The sequence below is a fragment of the Ovis aries genome, chromosome 12 (assembly GCF_016772045.2).
Source record: "Ovis aries strain OAR_USU_Benz2616 breed Rambouillet chromosome 12, ARS-UI_Ramb_v3.0, whole genome shotgun sequence".
Classification (NCBI taxonomy): domain Eukaryota; kingdom Metazoa; phylum Chordata; class Mammalia; order Artiodactyla; family Bovidae; genus Ovis; species Ovis aries.
The window spans coordinates 60879219-60902522 of NC_056065.1; the positions used below are offsets into that span (position 1 = coordinate 60879219).

General features: G+C 38.6%; 1 protein-coding gene across 5 annotated transcripts in view; it reads right to left on the reverse strand.

The window, feature by feature from the left end:
- Positions 1-23304, reverse strand: part of ACBD6 (acyl-CoA binding domain containing 6) — a 204393-nt gene that overhangs the window by 10793 nt on the left and 170296 nt on the right. The window contains exons 7-9 of one of the 5 annotated variants that reach the window (XM_060396672.1): positions 22375-22505; positions 20838-20868; positions 13540-13598 (exon numbers count right to left, since the gene is read on the reverse strand). The exons of 1 other annotated variant lie outside the window; for it this stretch is intronic. In XM_060396672.1, the coding sequence (XP_060252655.1) occupies positions 13569-13598; positions 20838-20868; positions 22375-22505 (192 nt within the window). In that variant the 3' untranslated portion in view covers positions 13540-13568. The remainder of the gene's footprint in view (positions 1-13539; positions 13599-20837; positions 20869-22374; positions 22506-23304) is intronic. 3 more of the 5 variants (XM_060396671.1, XM_012187664.4, XM_004013842.5) reach the window with 3 other exon arrangements.

Below are 23304 nucleotides of genomic sequence, written 5' to 3' on the forward strand. Positions count from 1 at the left end.
AGGAGAGTGAAAAAGTTGGCTTAAAGCTCAACATTCAGAAAACGAAGATCATGGCATCCGGTCCCATCACTTCATGGGAAATAGATGGGAAAACAGTGTCAGACTTTATTTTTTTGGGCTCCAAAATCACTGCAGATGGTGACTGCAGCCATGAAATTAAGATGCTTACCCCTTGGAAGGAAAGTTATGACCAACCTAGACACCATATTCAAAAGCAGAGACATTACTTTGCCAACAAAGGTCCGTCTATTCAAGGCTATGGTTTTTCCAGTGGTCATGTATGGATGTGAGAGTTGGACTGTGAAGAAAGCTGAGCGCCGAAGAATTGATGGTTTTGAACTGTGGCATTGGAGAAGACTCTTGAGAGTCCCTTGGACTGCAAGGAGATCCAACCAGTCTATTCTGAAGGAGATCAGCCCTGGGTGTTCTTTGGAAGGAATGATGTTAAAGCTGAAACTCCAGTAGTTTGGCCACCTCATGCGAAGAGTTGACTCATTTGAAAAGACCCTGATGCTGGGAGGGATTGGGAGCAGGAGGAGAAGGGGATGACAGAGGATGAGATGTCTGGATGGCATCACCGACTTGATGGACATGAGTTTGAGTGAACTCTGGGAGTTGGTATTGGACAGGGAGGCCTGGCGTGCCGCAATTCATGGGGTCGCAAAGAGTCGGACACGACTGAGTGACTGAACTGAACTGAGAAGAGGTGAACTCAAGCTCCTTCTACTCTGCCATCTTGTCCCTCCCAGATTCTTCATCTGTTTTGGATTGTGCCAGTTAACATATAGAACAAGATTCCCTGCCCTACCCGCCATCTTTTTGTTTTATTGAAGTTAATATTCTTCTTAAAAATTTGGTAAATTCTGGCAATGTGTCTACTTGTGTAGCTACTATTCAATAGAGACAGAAGACCTGTTCATAACCCCTGAAAGTTCCCTCCTGCCTCTCTGCAGTCAATCCTTTTACGCCACCCATAGCCCCTGGCAACCACTGGCCTGATTTCTGTCTTTAGGTTTTGCCTTCTCCAGAAATTCAGAAATCATAGAGCATATGGTCTTTTGTGTCTGGCTTCTTTCACTGAGTGTGATGCTCTGGAGATTCATCCACGTTGCTCCCTGTATAAGTAGCGCTTTCCTTTTTATTGCTGTATTCCATTGTATAAATATATGTAGTCATGTGGGTTGTGTCCAGTTTTTGGCCATTACAAATAAAGATCCTATGAACCCTTGGATACATGTCTTTGTGTGGATCTTTTATGTTTTCACATCTTTTGGGTAAATAACAGGAGTGGGATTGCTGAGTCACATGGCAAATGACTATCTAAGTTCTATAAGAAACTACCAAACTTCCAAAGTTTGTATTCCCACCAATTGCTCTGTATCCTTGTCAGCACTTGTTACTATTACTAAAATTCTTTTTAGCCATTCTGGTCAGGTTTATAGTACCTATAGTATAGATACTATGTAGTATAGTCAGGGCTTCTTATTGTGGTTTTTAATTTTCATTTCCCTAAAATCTAATGAAGAACATCTTTTTATATGCTTTTTTTGCCAATCACTTACCTTTGGTGATTTATCTCTTCAAATCTTCCATCCATTTATTAATTGGAGTTTCTTTTTATAAATTTAGAATTACTCTTTTAAAATTCTTGGATATAAGTTTTTCCCCAAATGTTTCATAAATACATTTTCCCACTCTGTGACTTGTCTTCTATCAAGAGTATCTTTTGAAGAGTAAGAATCTTTAATTTTGAATGAAGTCCCATTGTTTTCTTTTATGTTTTATGCTTTTTGTGTCCTATATAAGAAGTGTTTCTCTATCTCAAGATCACAAGATGTCCTTCCACATTTTCTTCTAGTCCTTTATATTTTAGCTCTTATGTATTGGTCTCTGATCCATTTCAAGGTAATTTTTGTGAAGGGTATGAGGAAACAGTTGAGGCTGGTTTTCACCCCAGCATGTATGGGTATGTCCAACTGTTATAGCACCATTTGTTATATAGCCAATCCTTTCCTCCACTGACTTACCCTGATACTTCTGTCACAAATCATTTACCCATGTATAGGCTGGTCTACTGGAGAAGGAAACGGCAACCCACTTCAGTATTCTTGCCTAGAGAATCCTGTGGACAGAGGAGCCTGGTGGGCTGCTGTCCATAGGGTTACACAGAGTTGGACACGACTGAAGTGACTTAGCATGCATGCATGCATTGGAGAAGGAAATGGCAACCTATTCCAGTATTCTTGCCTGGAGAATCCCAGGGACAGAGCCTGGTGGGCTGCAGTCTATGGGGTTGCACAGAGTCGGACACGACTGAAGCATCTTAGCAGTAGCAGCAGCAGGCTGGTCTATTCCTAGGTTATTTATCACGTTTCATTGACCTATATACTTTATTTACACCAATATCATACTGCTTCAATTTCTATATTTTTATAGTAAAACTTGTAGTAAATAATAATATATTGTTCAAAGAAAACAAAGAAATTAAAAATATTTTGAACTAATGAAAATGAAAACACAACTTATCAAAGTATGAGGGATGCATCAAAAGCAGTGCTTAGAGAGGGAAATTTACAGCATTGAATGCAGATATTAGACAAGAAGAAAGATATAAAACCAGTAATCTAAATTCCCACCTTAGCAAACTGGAAAAATCAAGAGCAAATTAAATCCAAAGTAAGCATAAGAAAGAAAAAAAAGAATTATACCAGAAGTCAGTGAAATTCAAAGCAAGGCAATAGAGAAAATCAATACAACCAAATAATAGTTTTTGAAAAAGACAAATAAAAGCAATATGCCTCTTGTTATTGTTCAGTCACTAAGTTGTGTCTGACATTTTGCAGCCCCATGGACTGCAGCATGCCAGGCTTCCCTGTCCTTCATTATCTCCCAGAGTTTGCTCAGACTTTTCTCTATTGACTCAGTGATACTATCTAACCATCTCATCCTCTGCTGCCTGCTTCTCTTCTTGCCCTTAATCTTTCCCAGCATCAGGGTCTTTTCCAGTGAGTTGGATCTTCACATCAAGTGGTCAAAGTATTGGAGCTTCAGCATCAGTCCTTCCAGTGAATATTCAGGGTTGATTTCCTTTGAGTGGTTTGATCTCCTTGCTGTTTAAGGGACTCTTGAGTCTTCTCCAGCACCACAATTGGAAAGCATTGATTCTTTGGCATTCAGCCTTCTTTATGGTCCAACTTTCACATCCATACATTACTACTGGAAAAACCAGAGCTTTGACTATACAGACCTTTGTTGGCAAAGTGATGTCTCTACTTTTTAATATGCCATTTAGGTTTGTCATAGCTTTCTTTCAAGGAGCAAGTGTCTTTTAATTTCATGGCTGCAGTCACTATCCACAGTGATTTTGGGGCCTGAGAAAATAAAATCTGTAACTGTTTCCACTTTTTCCCCATCTATTTGCCATGAAGTGATGAAACCGGATGCCATGATCTTAGTGTTTTTGAATGTCGAGTTTTAAGCCAACTTTTTCACTCTCCTCTTTCACCTTCATCGAGACATTCTTTAGTTCCTCTTTGCTTTCTGCCATTGGGGTGGTGTCATCTGCATACCTGAGATTATTGATATTTCTCCTGGCAATCTTGATTCCAGTCTGTGATTCATCCAGCCCAGAATTTGCATGATGTACTCTGCATATAAGTTAAATAAGCAGGATGACAATATACGGCCTTGAGATACTCCTTTTTCAATTTTGAACTAGTCTATTATTCCATATAAGGTTCTAACTGTTGCTTCTTGTCCTGCATTCAGGTTTCTCAGGAGGCAGATCAGGTGGTCTGGTAGTCCCATCTCTTTAAGAATTTTCCATAGTTTGTTGTGATCTACATAGTCAAAGGCTTTAGTGTAGTCAATGAAGCAGATTTTTTTTTTTTCTTAAATTTCCTTGCTTTTCCTATAATCCGATGGATGTTGGCTATTTGATCTCTGGTTCCTCTACCTTTTCTAAATCTAGCTTGTATATCTCGAAGTTCTTGGTTCGTATACTGTTGAAGCCTAGCTTGAAGGATTGAGCATTACCTTGCTAGCATGTGAAATAAGCACAACTGTATGGTAGTTTGAACATTCTCTGGCATTGTGCCTCTAGCCAAGGTAAATAAGAAAAAGGACACAAATTATCAATATCAGAAATGAAAGAGGGAGCATCACTACAGGTCCAATAGACATAAAAAGGATAATAAAGGGATACTGCAAACAATTCAATGCCTACAAATATGATCATCTTAGACAAATTCCTTGAAAGAGACAATTTGTATACTTTTTCTTTAGTAAATTTTGGCAATCTGAATAGGCCTGTTACCTATTAAAGAAATTTAATAAATGATTAATAACCTCTTATACTAAAAAGTACAAGGCTCATATGGGTTCACTGGTGAATTCTACTAAACATTTGAGGAAAAAATTATACCAGTTCACTATAATCTGTTTCAGAAGGTAGAAGCAGAGAGAATACTTCCTAAACCATTCTATGAGGCCACAATTACTCTGATAACAAAACCTAGATAAAGACATTATAAAATGGGGAAGGGGAAACTACAGACTGGTATCACTCGTGAACATAAATGCAAAATCTATTAACAGTATGTTAACAGATTGAACTGAACAATGTATAAAAAGAATTATACACCATGACCAAGAGGAATTAATCGCAGGTGGGCAAGGCTAGTTCAACACTTGAAAATCAGTTAATGTAATCCATCATATCAATAGGCAAAAAATAAAAATCACATGATCATATCAATAGATGCAGAAAAATAACTTGTCAAAGTCCAACACTTATTTGTGATCTAAAAAACAAACAAACCAAAACTCAGTTAACTGGAAATAGAGGGGAACTTCTTCAACTTGAAGTTCCTGACTATTTCTTTAAACTTTTTTCTCCCTTTTCCCTCTATTTACTTCTGGGATACCAATTATTCTAATGGTGTTCCTCCTAAAAGAGTGAGATAGCTCTTGCAGAATTTCCTCATTTTTAAATGTTATTTCTCTTTTCTACTTATAACATTTTTAGATTTCTATTTTTGAGCACTCTAATTCTCTATTCTATGTGATCTGCTCTGTTTCCAATGCTTTCTAATATATTCTTTATCTCATTTATTGAATTCTTCAGCTCCAAAACTTGTTTGGCTTTTTTTTTTTTTTTTAAGAGTTTAAGTCTCTTTGACAAAGTATTCCTTCATTCAAAGTGTTCACTCATTTTATTTCTGAGTTCACTGAAATTTTTTTGTTGTTTGCTGAGTTTCTTCATGACCACTATTTTGAATTCTCTATCACTGGATCATTGAAAAAGCAAGAGAGTTCCAGAAAAACATCTATTTCTGCTTTATTGACTATGCCAAAGCCTTTGATTATGCGGATCACAATGCACTGGAAAATTCTAATACCAGGCCACCTGACCTGCCTCTTGAGAAAGCTGTATGCAGGTCAGGAAGCAACAGTTAGAACTGGACATGGAACAACAGACTGGTTCCAAATAGGAAAAGGAGTACGTCAAGGCTGTATATTGTCATCCTGCTTATTTAACTTATATGCAGAGTACATCATGAGAAATGCTGGGCTGGAGGAAGCACAAGCTGGAATCAAGATTGCCGGGAGAAATATCAATAACCTCAGATATGCAGACGGCACCACCCTTATGGCAGAAAGTGAAGAGGAGCTAAAAAGCCTCTTGATGAAAGTGAAAGAGGACAGTGAAAAGTTGCCTTAAAGCTCAGCATTCAGAAAACGAAGATCATGGCATCTGGTCCCATCACTTCATGGGAAATAGATGGGGAAACAGTGTCAGACTTTATTTTTCTGGGCTCCAAAAACTGCAGATGGTGACTGCAGCCATGAAATTAAAAGACCCTTGCTCCTTGGAAGGAAAGTTATGACCAACCTAGACAGCATATTAAAAAGCAGAGACATTACTTTGCCAATAAAGGTCCGTCTATTCAAGGCTACGGTTTTTCCAGTGGTCATGTATGGATGTGAGAGTTGGACTGTGAAGAAAGCTGAGTGCCGAAGAATTGATGCTTTTGAACTGTGGTGTTGGAGAAGACTCTTGAGAGTCCCTTGGACTGCAAGGAGATCCAATCAGTCCATCCTAAAGGAGATCAGTCCTGGGTGTTCATTGGAAGGACTAATGTTGAAGCTGAAACTCCAATACCTCGGCCACCTGATGCGAAGAGCTGACTCATTTGAAAAGACCCTGATGCTGGGAAAGATTGAGGGCAGGAGGAGAAGGGGATGACAGAGAATAAGATGGTTGGATGACATCACCGACTCAATGGACATGGTTTTGGGTGGACTCCGGGAGATGGTGATGGACAGGGAAGCCTGGTGTGCTGCGATTCTTGGTCGCAAAGAGTTGGACACGACTGAGCGACTGAACTGAACCAGTTAGATTGCAGTATTCCATGACTTTAATCTTGGTTTCTGGAGAACTGTCACTTTCTTTCTGTGATACAGTGTTACTCCAGCTCTTCATGGTGCTGGATGAGTTGGTTCCTCTGCCAGCAAATCTGAAGTATTCATAGCAACAGGTTAGAAGTTATGAGGCTTTCTGTTTTCCAATAGATGGCACTGTAGTGTAAGTTTTTGGTTTCTTTCACCTGAGCTGCCTCTTGTTAAATTTGAGTTAGCACTTTCTACCTTCTACAACCTCTTAGCTGTGGACCCCTGCCTGTGTTATTAGTTCTTGTGTCTCTGGGATCACTGGTGCCTTGCTTCTACCACTGTTCCTGGCATCACCACCTGGTGCACCAGGATGGTGGGCTCTTCCCTTGTGTCCGGGATTCCTTAAGCCACAGGCTTAGCTACTGGAGGGGGAGAGTTAGGGAAAGTGGGACGCAGGGGTTGTGAGGGCACCTCTCTGTGTCCAATATCATAAGGTTAGTGGGCTCTGCCACTGCAGTTGGGGGGCAGTTGGCTAGAGTTGTGGGCGCATCAACAGCTGGAGGGATGGGGGTCCTAGGCCCGACTCCTGCTGTTGCCCAGCTGCCTGTGGCTACACGTGCGCTGGAGTCATTGTGCACTTCTTCCCCTGCTGCCACCTGATTCTCTGGGGCTGCGAGCTCAGCTGCCGTGGTGGGAAGGCCAGGACTGCAAGTACCACCTCTGCTATTTCCTCGGTTCTGCCTCCTATATTCCACTTCGCTGACCTTTAGATGTACAGATATTTGGAATTCTCTGGCATCCTGGTGTGTTGAGCAGGGGCACTTTTGTTGAATTATGAATGTTTTACTGGTTATAGATTGAAAGGGAGGGAGAAAGGTAGCCTTTCACTCCACCATGTTGCTGACATCACTCCTCAGGAACTCAACTAAATAAAGAACATCTACAAAAAACCTGTAGCTAAAATCATACTTCCTGCTGAGAAACTAAAAGCTTTCATACTAAGACTGGGTAGAAGGCAAGGATATTCCCTCTCACCACTCCTTTTGAACACTGTACTGGAAAGTTCTAAGTAATGCAATAAGACATGAAAAGGAAATAAAAGGTATACAGATTAGGGAGAAAGAAATAAAAATATCTTTGTTTGCAGATGATATTATCTTAGTAAATCCAAAAGAACTGACCAAAAAACCCTCCTGGGACAAATAAGCAATTATAACAACATTGCAGGATATAACACTAATGTACAAAAGTCAATTGCTTTTCTATACACCAGCAATGGACAAGTGGAATTTGAAATTAAAAACATAATACCATTTACATTAGTATCCCCAAAATGCAATACTTGAGTATAATTCTAACATGATATGTATAAGATTTATATGAGGAAAATTATAAATCTCTAAACAAAATCAACAAAGACTATCTCTCCAATTATTTATTATGTTCATGTATAGAAAGATTCAATCTTAAGATGTCAGTTCTTCCCAACCAAAATCCCAGCAAGTCAGGCTGTGGATATGAACAAACCGTACAGTTTATATGGAGCAGCAAGAGACCCAGAGGAGCCAACACAGTATTGAAGTAGAAGAAGCTGGAAGACAGACACCATCTCACTTTAAGACTTATGATAAAGCTATAATAGTTAAGGCAGTTTGGTATTGGCAAAAAAAAAAAAAGAAAAAGAAAAACAGGTCAATGGAACAGAATAGACGGCCCAGAAACAGACCAACAAAAATATTCGCTATAAAGATCATGGAGTAATTCTCTCTAGGAGGGCAGTAAAGGGTGTTGGAACCCTTCCTTTGCTTTAAGGCACTGTCTAAAACTTCCAGTACAATGCTGAATCAAAGTGGAGAGAGTAGACACCTTTGCTTTGTTCCCACTCAGAAGGAATTTTGAGTAAAAGTCATTCAGCATTTTACCATTAAGGCTGATATCAGCTAATGATTGCTTCAGGTTGAAGAAGTTCCCTTCTATTCCTATTTTGCTCCCTTTTTTTTTCTCCCCAAATCATGAAGGAGGTTCACTTTTTCAGTGACTTCTTCTACACACATTGAGATGCTCATGTTTTAGTTTTGGTTTTGATTTGTCTGATGGGGTGAAATGCAATGATTTTCAGCGTCTGAACCAACCTTATATTCCTGGGATAAACACATTTGGTTATAACTTATCCTTTCTGTATGTTGCTATGTTCAATTTGCTAACACTTTAATAAAAGATGTTTGCATCATACTCATGAGACATATCATAGTTTTCCTTTCCTGTAGGGTCTTTTTCTGGTTTCGGTATTAGGGTAATGTTGGCCTCATAGAATTCACTGGGCAGGGTTCCCTCCCCATTTTCTGGAAGAGTTTGTGTGTAGAATTGTTATTATTTCTTCCTTAAATATTTAGTAGAATTCACAGTGAAGCAGTCAGGGCCTGGGGATTTTGTTGTGGTAAAGTTTTCAGTGGCAGATTCAATCTCTTCAATAGATACAGGGCTATCTAGGTTCTCAGTTTCTTTTTGAGAGAATTTTGTTTGTGTCTTTTGGAAATTTGTCCATTTACTCTTAAGTTATCTAATTTATTGGTAAAAATTGCAAATAGTGTTCCTTTATTTGCTTCATAATATCTGCACGATCTGTGTTGACAACTCTCTTTCATTTCTGAAATTGGTAATTTGTTTTTCCTTTTCTAAACTGGTCTGGCTAGAGGTCAATCAGTATTATTGACCTTTTCAAAGGTTTTCAATGGTTTCATTGATTTTTTTATTTCAGTGATTTCTGCTTTGATCTTTATTTTATTACTATATGTACTTTGGGCTTAATTTGCTTTTTTTTTTAAAAAAAATTTTACGGTGGAATCTTAGATCACTCATTTGAAACCTTTCTTTTTCTTAAATAAAAGCATTCAGTTTCCCTCTAAGCACTGCTTTAGCTGCATCTCACAACTTTTGATAGGGTGTTTTAATTTCATTCAGTTAAAACTATTTTCTTAATTCTCTTGGAATTTCCTCTTTGACCTATGAATTATTTACAAGTGTGTTTAAGTCTCTCACAATTAGGGATTTTCCAGATATGTGTCTGTTGATTTCTAATTTAATTCCATGGTGGTCACAGAGCAAACTTTGTATGATTTCTTTTATATTTTTTAAAGGTTTGTTTTATGGCCTAGAGTATGGTCTATCTTAGTAAATATTCCATATTTATATTAAAAAATGTATATTAGGTGTTAACATTCCATAGATGTCAATTAGGTCAAGGTTGATACTTGACCTAGGTTGATACTATGGTTCAGGTCTTTCATATCCTTGGCTGAATTTTTATTTACTTGTTCTATCAATCACTCATTTATTGCATGACAATGGTTGTTTTTTCCTTGCTTTTTTTATGCTTCACAATTTTTGAATGCAGAAACTGTATGCAGGAGGACAGTGGAGGCTGAAGTAAATAATACTATTTACAACCAGAAATGGGCATACTTTTTCTTTCGTCATGCCATTAGTATGGGTGTTGAGTCAGTCAGCCATTGAACTGGGTTTGATTTGCTGTTGCTATGGGTAACTTTAGTGCATCAAAGGCTTTAAATTCCTCCAGCTGTGGGCTGTTGCTGCCTTATGCTTAGTTGTAAAGAGTTGGGTGCCAGAAGGTATTTTCAGTATTTTCACTCCACGCTCAGCTTTCAGTAGTCTGAAATATCTAGCCAGCTGCATATCTACCATCTGTATTCTTTCTCCTTCCTTATCAATAAGACTGCTACTGCTTATTTCTCAGAGTGAGGCTCATGGTGAGAGTGGGACAGAGCTCTTCATGCTTTTGGGTTACTCTGAGGTGGAAATTTCTCAACATTCCTGCATCCTCCTAGCTCCCCCAAATGTCAGCCAAACCCTGCCTTGTGTGAGAGGAAATATGTCCTGAGTGGGAACTTCCTGTCCTGCCCTCAAGGGGCAAGAGACCTCTGCTTTGTGTCAGTGAGGGGTCTTGAGCTCAGGGGTTCCCTGTCCTTCCCAGTGGCAGACAGGTTTACCTTTCACTCCTCCTCCAAAGGCAGTGGATATCTCCCTAGCCCCAGAAGAGGAGGAGAGAACAGAAAAGCTTTCTGCTCGTCCCCCAGTGGCTTAAGGGTTTTTCTTTGTATGAAATAATGGTCTAGGGAAGTGGCAGTCTTTCATTCCTGTGTACCACTGAGGATGGAGCTCTCTGTTCTCAATTTGTCTAACAGCACCCAGTTAATGAAAGAGTACATGAGTGAAACGTGTTCTTGGGTCTGATGTTAAAATGTCATACCAGCTCACTTTTAGAATTTAATTTTAGCTGTTTTCTTCTTATCTGCATTTATGGTGGCTGCCTCTTCCTCAGCTGTTCTATCAAAAGCAAAACAGTTGGTGTGTCTTACAGGGGCTTGTCATTCTTTGGAATCTGGTTTACTTTGCTGACATGCAACTTCTGCTATCTGATGGCTTTTTTAAAAAGCACAACTTTGCAGATTATTTAGCATTTTCTTTTTGTTAGTGTGGAAACAATATTCTGTTGCTATTTTCTCTATCTTAAGTGGAAGCAGAACTTTCTGGGAGTTTGGCTTTAAATTACTTACTAGGAACATTTCTTCTTTTCCACTTCGTTGGTACTCAGATAAAGATAAAGAAGTTTGCATGGCTCCTTTGATTGTCGTCTTTCCCCTGGTGGGTGCTTCTAGCACAGGGCTCCTTGGTTAAAAGCTGTGAAGTGGGCACAGAGCCAACAGCTGAAACAAGGCTGTGATAAGTCTGGGAAAGCTTTGGTGATTCTTGGTATTATCCATCCTGAAAACTTAGGTACCAAACTCTAATCCATAATAGCACAGACTCAGGGGTGGTTCCAAGGGAACATAAATGGAAGATAGAAATTTTTCTAAGCTAAAGTCAGACCACTTGGGAACCCTATCTCTCTGCCTTAAGTGGGAATTCTTCGATGACTACTAGAATTACAAATGTTAAATTAATATTTGAATAAATGAATATAGAGTAGGAGAAAAAGATGTGTGTGTGTACTATGTCATGTCCAACTTTGCAACCCTATGGATTCTAGCCTACCAGGCTCTTCTGTCGATGGCATTTTCCAGGCAAGGATACTAGAGCAGGATGCCATTTCCTGACCCAGCTACTGAACCATTGGCAGGCGGATTTTTTTACCACTGTGCAACCTGGGAGGCTCAGGAGAAAGAGGTACAGAAAGGCCAATCTGCCTATTCTAATCCTGGGACAGGTGTTAATGGGTTGAGATCATCTTTGGGGATATGCTTCAGACAGGGAGGAAGGCAGAGATAGAATATCTTTATCAATAAAGTGTTCAGGATTATAATATTCCTTTGAAAGTTTAATATTATCTCCCCAAGTGAACATTTTCAAATTTTACATTTTTGAAAGGTTTTACCATGAAACACTGTATACACCAAGTTAGATTCCAATGGAAGACAGTCTCTTAGAAAATAAAACAAAGTTAAAGACACATTGCCTAATATCAGGGAGCTGTGAAAGAGGATATTTATCCTGCACAGAACTAGCTACATGACATTTATATTTTAAGGAATAATCATTTAACCTTTTTGCTGCAGCTATCACTCTCAACTCATTGTGAGAAATACTTGGTTAGGTTTTAAAATTGGAACTTTTAAAGCAGTATCAGAGGAATAAATTTCCTAGTGTATAAATCTGTAATACAGGGTAATAACTACCAGGGTCTGTCAGATCATGCTTGAGCTCAAATCTAACCCAACACTTGAGACTGCTAAGCATAAAGATCAAGGCTCAGTAGATGTGGACTATGGCTGAAGACACTAAGCTGGCTATGTCAGGCAAAGGGGCATTAATTTCATACAACCTGTATGACGATGTGACTTTTTCAGCAGTATGACACAAGTTATGAATACCAACCCAGAAATGGAGCTTAAAACTGTTTTACATACAGAGAACTACAGCTAACTACTTGAGAAAAGGCTTAACTGGTCTGTATAACAATCCTCTAACCCAACATATATAAATGAAATTTTAGCTCAACTGTACCTATGAAGTGAGATTTAAATTTGGAATTTAAGGGTTACAAAACAGTAACTTCAGAGTAAGGGATATGTTACCCACAAGGAAAGGAGTTTTGTTAACAAATTCCTGGGGTTTATGCAAAGACTGGTACAAAAGCACAAGCGGTCAGGAAGTTGCAGTAGGAAGAAAAAAATAAAGGACAAAAGGAGAAAGACTGATTTAAAGGACGAGAAGAAAACACACAAGTGAATCTTACCCTGGAATGAGGAAGGCACTTGTAGTACCTCTTGGATAGGCATCAATATTGTTTACATTTAGCACACAACCCCCTGCGTGTAGAGGTGCCCAACAGTATTTGAAATTATATGCTCTGTGCTCCCAATTAGATGGTGAGCTACTTGATTATATACTTTTCTATATTCTCCTCTTCATCTAACACAGTATTAGAGATTAGTATTTGCTCAAAATTCATTAGTTAATTGACTTCTCTGCCTTTGGCGTCTTCAGTGAAGCACAATTCACAAGGCAGAGTCGTCTTTTAGAAACATGTGAGCTGCTCACCCTCTCAAAATGGACAAAGACAAAGAAGATGAGAGCGAGATGAGAAGGAAGGGGTGCTAACGTTTTACCAAATTAATGAGGGGATACTAGTGCCTACAATGTGCCGCAAAATACAAAACCAGTCATAAGCTCATCTCGGAAAGGCTTGAGCCAGCCTATGGGGATTAGAATAGTTGCTGGATTTATGGTGCCCTGGGAACCTCTATTTGTCAAGTGCCATGGAGGCAGCCCTGACACTGGCACAGGTGAAGATGAATTTTCATTCAGAGCAGTGAGCCTTCTGACTCCATTAATCCTCAGGGTTTTGATGATGAATTTCTTTCTTTTTTTATTTTATTTATTTTCACTCTAATGCCTCCTCCCACTGCCCTGTAACAGCGTGCAAGGAACAGAACAGATGGTGCTTTACGTGGAAGATCGAGGGCTCATGAGGATACAAAGCCTGCCCACTCTGAAATCACATGACTGCACGTGCAAGGAAAAGCCTTGATTTCCCCTGGGAGACACAGATGCAATGATGTTAGTATTCCCAGTGGAGGGGGAGGAGGAGAGGACTAACAGGCCATTTACAAGGAAGCCCACACTTACACTAATATGCTCTTCAGCAAAGACCATGTTTAATCACAAAATAACAGGAGGACTGATACCTGAAAGTTCAAAAATACCAAAATAAAACAGAGGCAAATGAAGGTTTAGTATGCCACTATGCAAAATGCATTTTGAACAAACCAGTAAGGACATACAGTAGCAGAACACTGGCCTCTAGTTAACCTGCCATTGGCTCTGACCCAGTTTTAATCGGAAGAAGGCAGGATTTACAACCTGCTTAAGGATGGAGTTTGACAACTGCTATAATCAGAAGAGCTGTCAACACAAGGACAGCTGTCAAGCCAAACTGTAATTCATAAAAAAAAATAGCTAAGCCCCCAAGACATCCCCAACATTGTGTGCAATCACTGGATTTAACCATACTTAGAGTGTTATGAAAGTTCTAAGAACAGGTTAAGGGTCCTAAAATAAAATAAAATCAACAAATAGCTATTGAATGTCTATTAAATAAAAAATTCAATAATATTAAGTGACTAAATGGATAAAATATGCCCAGCAGATTCCCTGGCAGATAGTAGGTGCTTAATAAATTATAAGTATCAACATTATTATTACAAGCAAAACTCTGTTTTGACAGTCTTAAAATTGGGCAAAAGTCTAGTGACCTAGTAAGAAAATCTAAATTAAAAATTAAATTGCACCTTTAAAGTATTAATTTCATGAAATATTTCTGAGTTGTCAGAATATTTTAGTTTTATATATTTGTAATGCTAAAACCTCTAATACTATTTGAGTGTTTAATTATCTTGATTATAACATATATGGTATTAGTCTTGTTATTTCTACAATAATATGAGAGAAAGGGATCATTTGACTAGATTAATCTTGGGCAGGATTCCTAATTCAAGGATAAATAATTTTTATGATTATCCAGTGACTCTTAATGAACAGAAATAGGAATATAAAGGCACATAAATGAACATATATATGTGTGTTTATTCACAAGTACAGTCTTGAAAAACAGCCTGACCCACTGATCAGGGTGACCAATGATAAAGATTTTCATTTATTTCTATAAAAGATTATCTTCCAAAAAATTATGTGTGCTTTAAAAGGATACTAGGACTGTAATTATTTATGGAGTTATGAAAAGACTGGAAGTAGAATTAGAAGACCTGGACAGGTATTTTGGCTTTGCCACCTACAACATGTTACCCTGTCAAGGTTACTTCACCTCTCTGGACTTCAGTTTTTTATCTGTAAATAAAGGAAAACAGGGCCTAGCTAAGGCATCTGTTGGAAACATTAAGAGATTATATGTATGAAAACAGTAACACCACCATCTTATCTATGAAGGTTTGAATGTGTGTGTGTGTGTGTAAATTTTATTTGAGTATAAAATACATACAAAAGAGTACCAAAATAAAAAACTTTCTTATGATGAATTTATCCATGTAACTAACTGGCACACAGATCAAGAGTCAGATCATTATTAGAATCTCAGAAGCACTCTCACCTTGTTCAACCCTTTCAAATGCTACCTACCCAGTTCCCCAAGGTGACCGATATCCTGTGTGCTAATGATGGAGATGAGTTCTTCCTGTTTTTGATCTTCATATAAATGGAAGCACACAGTACATACTTCTTTTGTGTCTGGCATCCTGCACTCAGTATTTTTATGCGGTTCATCATTTTACACTCAGTGTTTCTTCTGCAATTTCATTTCGTTATCTTTCTGCAGTGCCTCTTAGAACTACCTTTCAGTTCACCAGTTTTTTTTTTTTAAATTTGTGCGAATTCTGCACTTTAACCTATTCATATCGTAAGATTTCTGTAACTTTTCATTTACTGAAATTCTACTTCATTCTCTTTGAAATTCCCTTGTTCTTTTTTGGAGTGTCTTGTTCTTGTGTTTGTGAATCCTTGATTTTACACACATTTTTTTTTTTCCTGATAATTTCTATCCAGTTTTACTTAAATTCCTTAAAGTCTAATCCTGTGGTTGACTGTGTCTGCTGACATTCACTCAAGTGTATTCTGTAAGTTTGAACTGTGAGCTCATTTTCAGCAGAACTTCTTTCTGTAGGAATTTTGTGCTGTATTAGTTAAGGGAGAGAAGTTTAGCATTTGCTTCTGCCAGGCCCTTTAGGGGTAACCAGCTGAGTGCACTTACTATGTTAATTTCTCAACATGAGAATTTCTGAGACAATATAAATTTAAACCCCAAACTTGCTTGAGATGGGGCTTTTTTTTCCCACCCACATTCTGGTCTATGGCAGATAACCTTGTTGTCCTTCCTTACACTAGTAGGTCAATTTTTCCTAAGACAATTTTTTTTTTTTTTTTCCTACTGGGGATGCAGTCCTTAGAGGGTCTTGGTTTATGTGCAGGGTCTCAGTTCCAACTTCCCATTCCTCATGAAGCATCATTTCCAGGGTTTGCTGGCACTGAAATCCAAGCCCCCAGATTAGATACAGTGCTGACTCACACACTAACACTATGGTTACCAGGTCCTTATTTATTTAGGGTGGGAGGTGAAGGACACCCAATGTCCGGCGACATCTGTTAGCTTAAAAAACATGTTTGGTATATTTATCCAGCAAATAGTTGATGTTCATTAAATACCTGAATGCTGCTGTGGCTGCTAAGTCGCTTCAGTCGTATCCGACTTTGTGCGACCCCATAGACGGCAGCCCACGAGGCTCCCCCGTCCCTGGGATTCTCCAGGCAAGAACACTGGAGTGGGTTGCCATTTCCTTCTCCAATGCATGAAAGTGAAAAATGAAAGTGAAGACGCTCAGTTGTGTCCGACTCTTAGCGACCCCATGGACTGCAGCCTACCAGGCTCCTCCGTCCATGGGATTTTCCAGGCAAGAGCACCGGAGTGCATTGCCATTGCCTTCTCCAATATCTGAATGAATCAATTACAATTAAGAAGTTAAGTGGTATTTACAATACTAATAGAGCCTATATAATATTTAGATTTTAAATCATTTAAATTTAATTTTCAAATAGGTAATATATGTACATGGTTCCAAATACAGAAGTCATTAAAGGGTTTATAGGAAAAAACTTTTATTCTGTGCTTGTATTCAAGCTCCACACTTCCTCCCTTAGGCAATCAACATTCACTTTTGTGTATCTTTCATTTACTAGCAAATATGTACAGATATATTCATGGCAGCAGAGTATATATACTGTTCTTCACTTTACTCCTTTCACTTAATATATCTTAGAGAATTTTTTCGTATCAGAATGAAAAGAAAATATAGCTTATTTTGAAGCCAGTCAGAAAGACCTTCGAATAATGTCTACCCTGTTACTATTCAGAAATGAAGTTTACACATATCAAATTAAATGGACACATTCCCACATCGGTAAAGGCATTTACCCCTAATGGTTAACTACGGATGACAGAATGACTCATCTACATTCTCAAGGGCATATTTAGTCTGGTGTTTCTACAGTTTCTGGATGGAGAAATGAAAGGAAAACACAACACGTGCCACAGAGAAGATACTAAAAAATGTCTACTGAATGAAAGAAGGATTGAAGGGATGGAAATAAGAACTAATAATTTGCTTTCTTTTTAGACATGCCACACATTTTCTAAACTTGTGTATGTATAAAGGGTATTTCTTTTTTTTAAAGATTTTTGCTATTTTAAATTAGACGACAACTGTTTTACAATATTGTGTTGGTTTCTGCCCTATTTCAACATGAATCAGCTATAGGTATATGTATGTCCCCTCCCTCCTGAGCCTCCCTCCTACCCCATCCCACCCCTCTAGGTAGTCACAGACCATCGGATTTGAGCTCCCTGCATCTGATTCAATCTCTCACTTTAACTTTTTGATCCAATGAACTTGTTTAAGAAGAGAGAAACTAAAACATATTTTCCACATATGAGGAGTTTAGAAGGACTAGGATATTGTTCCAAGGACAGTTTTGTTTCCAGCTGAGGATTAACAGAGCATTTAATGGGACTTCCCTGTAGCTCAGATGGTAAAGAATCTGCCTGCAATGCAGAAGAGCTGGGTTCAATCCCTGGGTCAGGAAGATCCTCTGGAGAAGGGAATGGCAATCCATTCCAGTATTCTTGCCTGGAGAATCCCATGGACAGAGGAGCCTGGCAGGGTACAGTCCATTGGGTTGCAAAGAGTTGGACACGACTGAGAGACTAACACTAACAATGTGAGCATTTAACAATACGATCAATCTCTGATAAAATTAACACAGTATCTTTTTCTTCTTAGATGAAGTGTTTCCTTCCTTCTGCTCCTGATAAGCAGATCTTGCTTTCTAAGCAGTTCTGTTTCGCTTCACTAGGAAGCTGAGTGGTCCCTTCACACCTGCACTTTGAGTTGTCAGTCACCATGGTCCCCAGGCCCTAACGCAGCCCTTGAATGGCTCATTGAAAGCTGATGAGCCTCAAGCACGTTCATAACAGTTCCAATGAAGTCCCACGAATCCACTTACACTGCTTACGCAACACACTTTTTAAAGAACTTAATTTTAGTGTGTGGAACTTCCTCCTTTTCAAAGGAGGTTGCATTGGCAGAGTTGTCTTTTTAAGCAGAGCGGTACACTCTGGACCTCATGGCACATATTTTGAAACAAAAGTCAGTTTGCTTCTTGAAGTCAGACGTCAGGAATAAGGCGCAGCCCCGAATTTTTTGGTGAAGACCTCACAGTCACTGTTGGAGTGCTTCACTTAATGCCTGGTTCAAACAGGTAAGAAGGAAGCTCAGAAAAGTTTTTTCCTAGACTGAAAATCAGAGTTCAGAGTAGCCAGCATTTGGTGATGTTAGAGGAGATATATGACAGACTTATATGAACATGTTTGCAGAGTGAGAGATGTGAGCACTGTGGAAAGTGGGAGGGGAAGGCATTTGTTTTTCTCTCCTTTCCTGGTAAATTTAGAGATAATGGGTTTGAATTTCTGGCTCTGTTAGGTAAGTTTACTAACTTCTTTGAGTTTTGATTTCCTCATTTATAAATTGCAGAAAACAATAACTACTTCAGAGGGCTGTTTATAGAAAGGAGCCTTGAGATTTCTTGTATACTGTGATGGGCACACCTTTCAAAGGTATTTGGTAACAAAATTTACATGTATGCATATATGTGTGTGTGTGTATATATATATATATATATATATGCAACCTATCTATTTTAAGTATAGAAACAGAAGAATATAAAGGCTAATAAAACAAGTTTTTGGCTATTACAAGTAATGCTGCAATACATGTTCTTAATTATGTTTCATTATACACATGTTGGGGAGTATTTCCAGGGAATATACTAGAAGTGAAATTGCCAGGTTGTAGGGTATGTGTACCCATACCTTCAACTTCACTAGATTTTTGCTAAATTCACCTCCAAAGTGATGTAATGGTTGGACATTCCCAATAGCAGTATATGAGAGTTTTTGTTCCTCCACATCCCAGTTCTACTCTTTGCACATGTTGCGTGCATGCTATGTGTATGCTAAGTCGCTTCAGTCGTGTCCGACTCTTTGTAACCCCTTGGACTGTAGCCCATCAGGCTCCTCTGTCCATGGGATTCTCCAGGCAAGAATACTGGAGTGGGTTGCTATGCCCTCCTCCAGGGGATCTTCCTGACCCATGGATCGAACCTGCATCTCCTGTGGCTCCTGCATTGCAGGTGGGTTCTTTACTGCTGAGCCACCGGGGAAGCCCTGGTGCACATATTTACATGTTGCCAATCTGTGTGAAGTTATATCTGAATGTTTTAATCTGCATCCCCTAATTATTGTTGGGAGACATTTCTCCAAGGGATTCTCATGTTTCTGTACACCGTGTGACCAGAGGTAAAGATAGCTTTTGTGCTAGACTGTCTTTCAAAAGATGTTAATATTGTGAATGACCTTTGTCAACGGAGGTACTGCTTCCTTCTAGAATAGAAGGCAGGTTTGTTTATTGTCCAGTATGATAAAGACATGTGTTCTCCAGGGCAAAGTTTGGGCAGGTCTGCTGGCAGCTTATTATAAAAGGCTGGAGTTCCCTAAGCTTAGGATTTCTAAGCCATGACACTGTGTCTGAGATCTGCTGGGGCTGCTCTTTGTAGCTCCCATGGGACTCAAGGGGAAATGACACAAACATGAAGCTCATGCTGCTTGCTGTGCTGTGAACAATAGTCTTTTGTCTCTGATCCATGAGTTTTGTGTCTTTGCTAGCATCCATAAAACTGCATCAGGCTAACTGGTAAGAGTTCAAATAGTGTATGATCTCAGATTATTCATAGTTCTTGGAAGTTATTGGTGAGGGCAAGCATCTTGTTTATTGCTTATCTGGCTCTTTTTCGTTTGTGAGCTATCTGTTTTGGGGGTCTATTTTTTCCATTTGATTGTTTCTTATTGATGTTCTTGATATATACTAGTTTAAATATTGATGGCTGTCTTTTATTCAACTGTGTGTGTGTGTGTGTGTGTGTGCGCGCGCGTGTGCGTGCGTGCACGCTCAGTCACTTCAGTCGCATCCAACTCTTTGCGACCCTATGGACTGCAGCCCACCAGGCTTCTCTGTCCATAAGATTCTCCAGGCAAGAATACTGGAGTGGATTCCCATGCCCTCCTCTAGAGGATCTTCCTGACCCAGGGATCAAACCCACATTTCCTGCATTGCAGGAGGATTCTTTACCCACTGACCCACCTGGGAAGCCCTTATTCAACCATGTTCATATCCAAATACAATAAAAGTAGCAATACTTTTTCTAGTACTTCACAGTTTCCAAAGTACTTTATTATCTCTTACCTCTTACCAGGAGCTCCTTAAGAGTCATATTACTTCCATTTTACAGATTATCCTCTATTTTACAGATTATTTAAGTGAAAATTACTTAACGAGGCTAATCAGTTAATAGAAGAAATAAATTAAAAAATCAAATCTATTTTTCTTCACATCAAGAAAGTATTTCTTACAGGAGAGATTCTAGCTCCTAAGTAACAATGGTTAGAATCTTAGTTGTCATTGATAATAACAGGAATGAAATAATGAAGTTTCAAAAGGGGATTGGAGGAACCTTCATTTCTGTTGACTGTGTAGAAATGCTCAATTCATTGTGAGTGTGTCCATAAGAATTTTAACATATGATCAACTTTAGAGGTTACTAATCTATTTTTTAAACATAAAGTTATTGTAGCTTTGCTGCTGCTAAGTCGCTTCAGTCGTGTCCGATTCTGTGCGACCCCATAGACGGCAGCCCACCAGGCTCTACCTAGTGGCTGGCATTTTCCCAAGCGCTACGTAGTGTTGGGACAAAGCTGAGATAAGCAAATAAAGTCAAATATAATTAGTAATAATTTAAAAACATCTTACCATAATGTAGAGCTGTTTGACCTTCATTGTCCTATGAAAGAAACAAAGAATCTAAGTTATTGCAAAAGTATGAAAATATATAAGCTATAGCAAATATCTGATAGACCAAAGTCCCATAGGTTTACCAGCTACAGGAAAAGAAGCCAGTTCTTTGACCCTCATAGTAACCTCTGACCAAACTGTCCATCTTGGAGAAAAGGAGAAGGTTGAATGGTAACTTGTGCACTGCAGCAGCCACAGAGTGACAGGATGACTAGATCTGCAGATATTAAACCAAAGGGAATCCTTTAAAATGTGACAGTTTGATTACCCAATTAGTGGCAGAAAAATGGCCATTTATCATGGCCAGTATTATAATGTTTTTTTTAAAGTACATTCCCAAAATCTATCTAAGAAGTCTATGATTTATAGTAAGAATTAGTAGCTTTGTAACCCATTTTCAAAGATGCAGATTCCAGGCTTATAATACAGTTTCCTAATCATAGCAAATATTATACAGAAATGTGATTTCAAGGCACACAAATTCTCTACAAGTTGTTAAGTCAAAAATTCCCACATATACTCAGGAAAATCCAACTGTTAAATTATTTATTTAAAATCAAAATATTTTAACTATATAAACTAATTATCAATGAGTACTTTTTCATGATGCTATTTTTTTAAATTCAATTTTTATTTTACATTGGAGTAGCTGATTTACAATGTTAGTTTCAGCTGTATAGCAAAGTGACTCAGTTATACATGTATCTATTTTTCAGATTCTTTTCCCATAGGTTATTATAGAACATTGATCAGCTCTCTGTACATACAATAGGTCCTTGTTGGTTATCTGTTTTATATATAGTAGGATGTATATGTTAATCCCCAAACTCCTAACTGATCCCTCCTCCAATCTCTCCTCTTCGGTAACCATTAAGTTTGTTTTCAAAGTCTGAGTCTGTTCTGTTTTATAAATAAATTCATTTGTATAAGTTTTCTAGATTCTACATATAAGTGATATCATATGATTTTTGTCTCTGTGTGACTTCATTTAGGATGATAATGTCTAGGCCCATCCATGCTGCTGCAAATGGCATTATTTCATTCTTTTTTATGTCTCAGTAATATTCCACTGTACATATATACCTCATCTTCTTTATCCATTCCTCTGTCAATAGACATTTAATTTGCTTCCATGTCTTAGCTATTGTGAGTAGTGCTGCAATGAACATTGGGGTACATGTATCTTTTTGAATTGTGGTTTTCTCTGGATATATAGTCAGGAGTGGAATTGCTAGATCATATGGTCATTCCCTTTTTAGTACTGAAAGGAACCTCCATGCTTTTCTCTATATTGTGTGCTCAGTTGTGTCTGACTTAGGGACACCATGGTTGTAGCCTGCCAGGCTCCTCTGTCCACCACTTCCTACTCCAAGGGATCTTCTTGACCCAGGGATTGGACCCATGTCTCTTGTGTTTCCTGCACTGGCAGGCAGACTCTTTCCCACCAGGGCCACCTAGGAGAACCTCCATTCTCCAAATAGTTGTATCAACTTACATTCTCACCAACAGTGTAGGAATGTTCTCTTTTCCTTTGCATCCTCTCCAGGATTTATTATTTGTAGATTTTTTGATGATGGCCATTCTGACTGGTGGGCCTCCCAGGTGGCTCAGTGGTAAAGAATCAGCCTGCCAATTCAGGAGATGCAGGAGACACAGGTTCAATCCCTGGTCAGGAAGATCCCTTGGAGGAGGAAAAGGCAACTTGCTCCAGTATTCCTGCCTGGAGAATCCTATGAATAGACAAGCCTGGTGGGTTACAATCCACAGAGTCACAGAGTTGGACATAACTGAGCACACGCATATTCTGACCTGTATGAGGTGATACCTCTTTAGTTTTGATTTTCTCTAATAATTAGCAACGTTCAGTATTTCTTCATGTGTTTTTGGCTATCCATATGTCTTTCTTAGAGAAATGTCTATTTAGATCATTTGCTCATTTTTTGATTGGTTGTTTTTGGTTTTGTTTTTGATATTGAGTTGCATGAACTGCTTGTATATTTTGGAGATTAATCCCTTGTAAGTTGCTTCGTTTGCAAATATTTTCTCCCATCCTATGGGTTGTCTTTTTGTTTTCTTTATGGTTTCCTTTACTTTGCAGATGCTTTTGAGTTTAATTAGGTCCCATTTGTTTATTTTTGCTTTTTATTTTCATTACTCTGGGAGGTGGACCCATAAAGGTATTGCTGTGATTTATGTCAAAGAGTGTTCTTCCTATGTTTTCTTCTAAGAGTTTTATAGCATCCAGTCTTATATTTAGGTCTTTAATCCATTCTGAGTGTATTTTTGTGTATGGTGTTGGCGAATATTCTAATTGTTTTACATGTAGCTTTCCAGTTTCCCCAGCATCATTTATTGAAGAGACTGTGTTTTTGCCATTGTACAGTCTTGCCTCCTTTGTCACAGACTGACCATAGGTGTGTGGGTT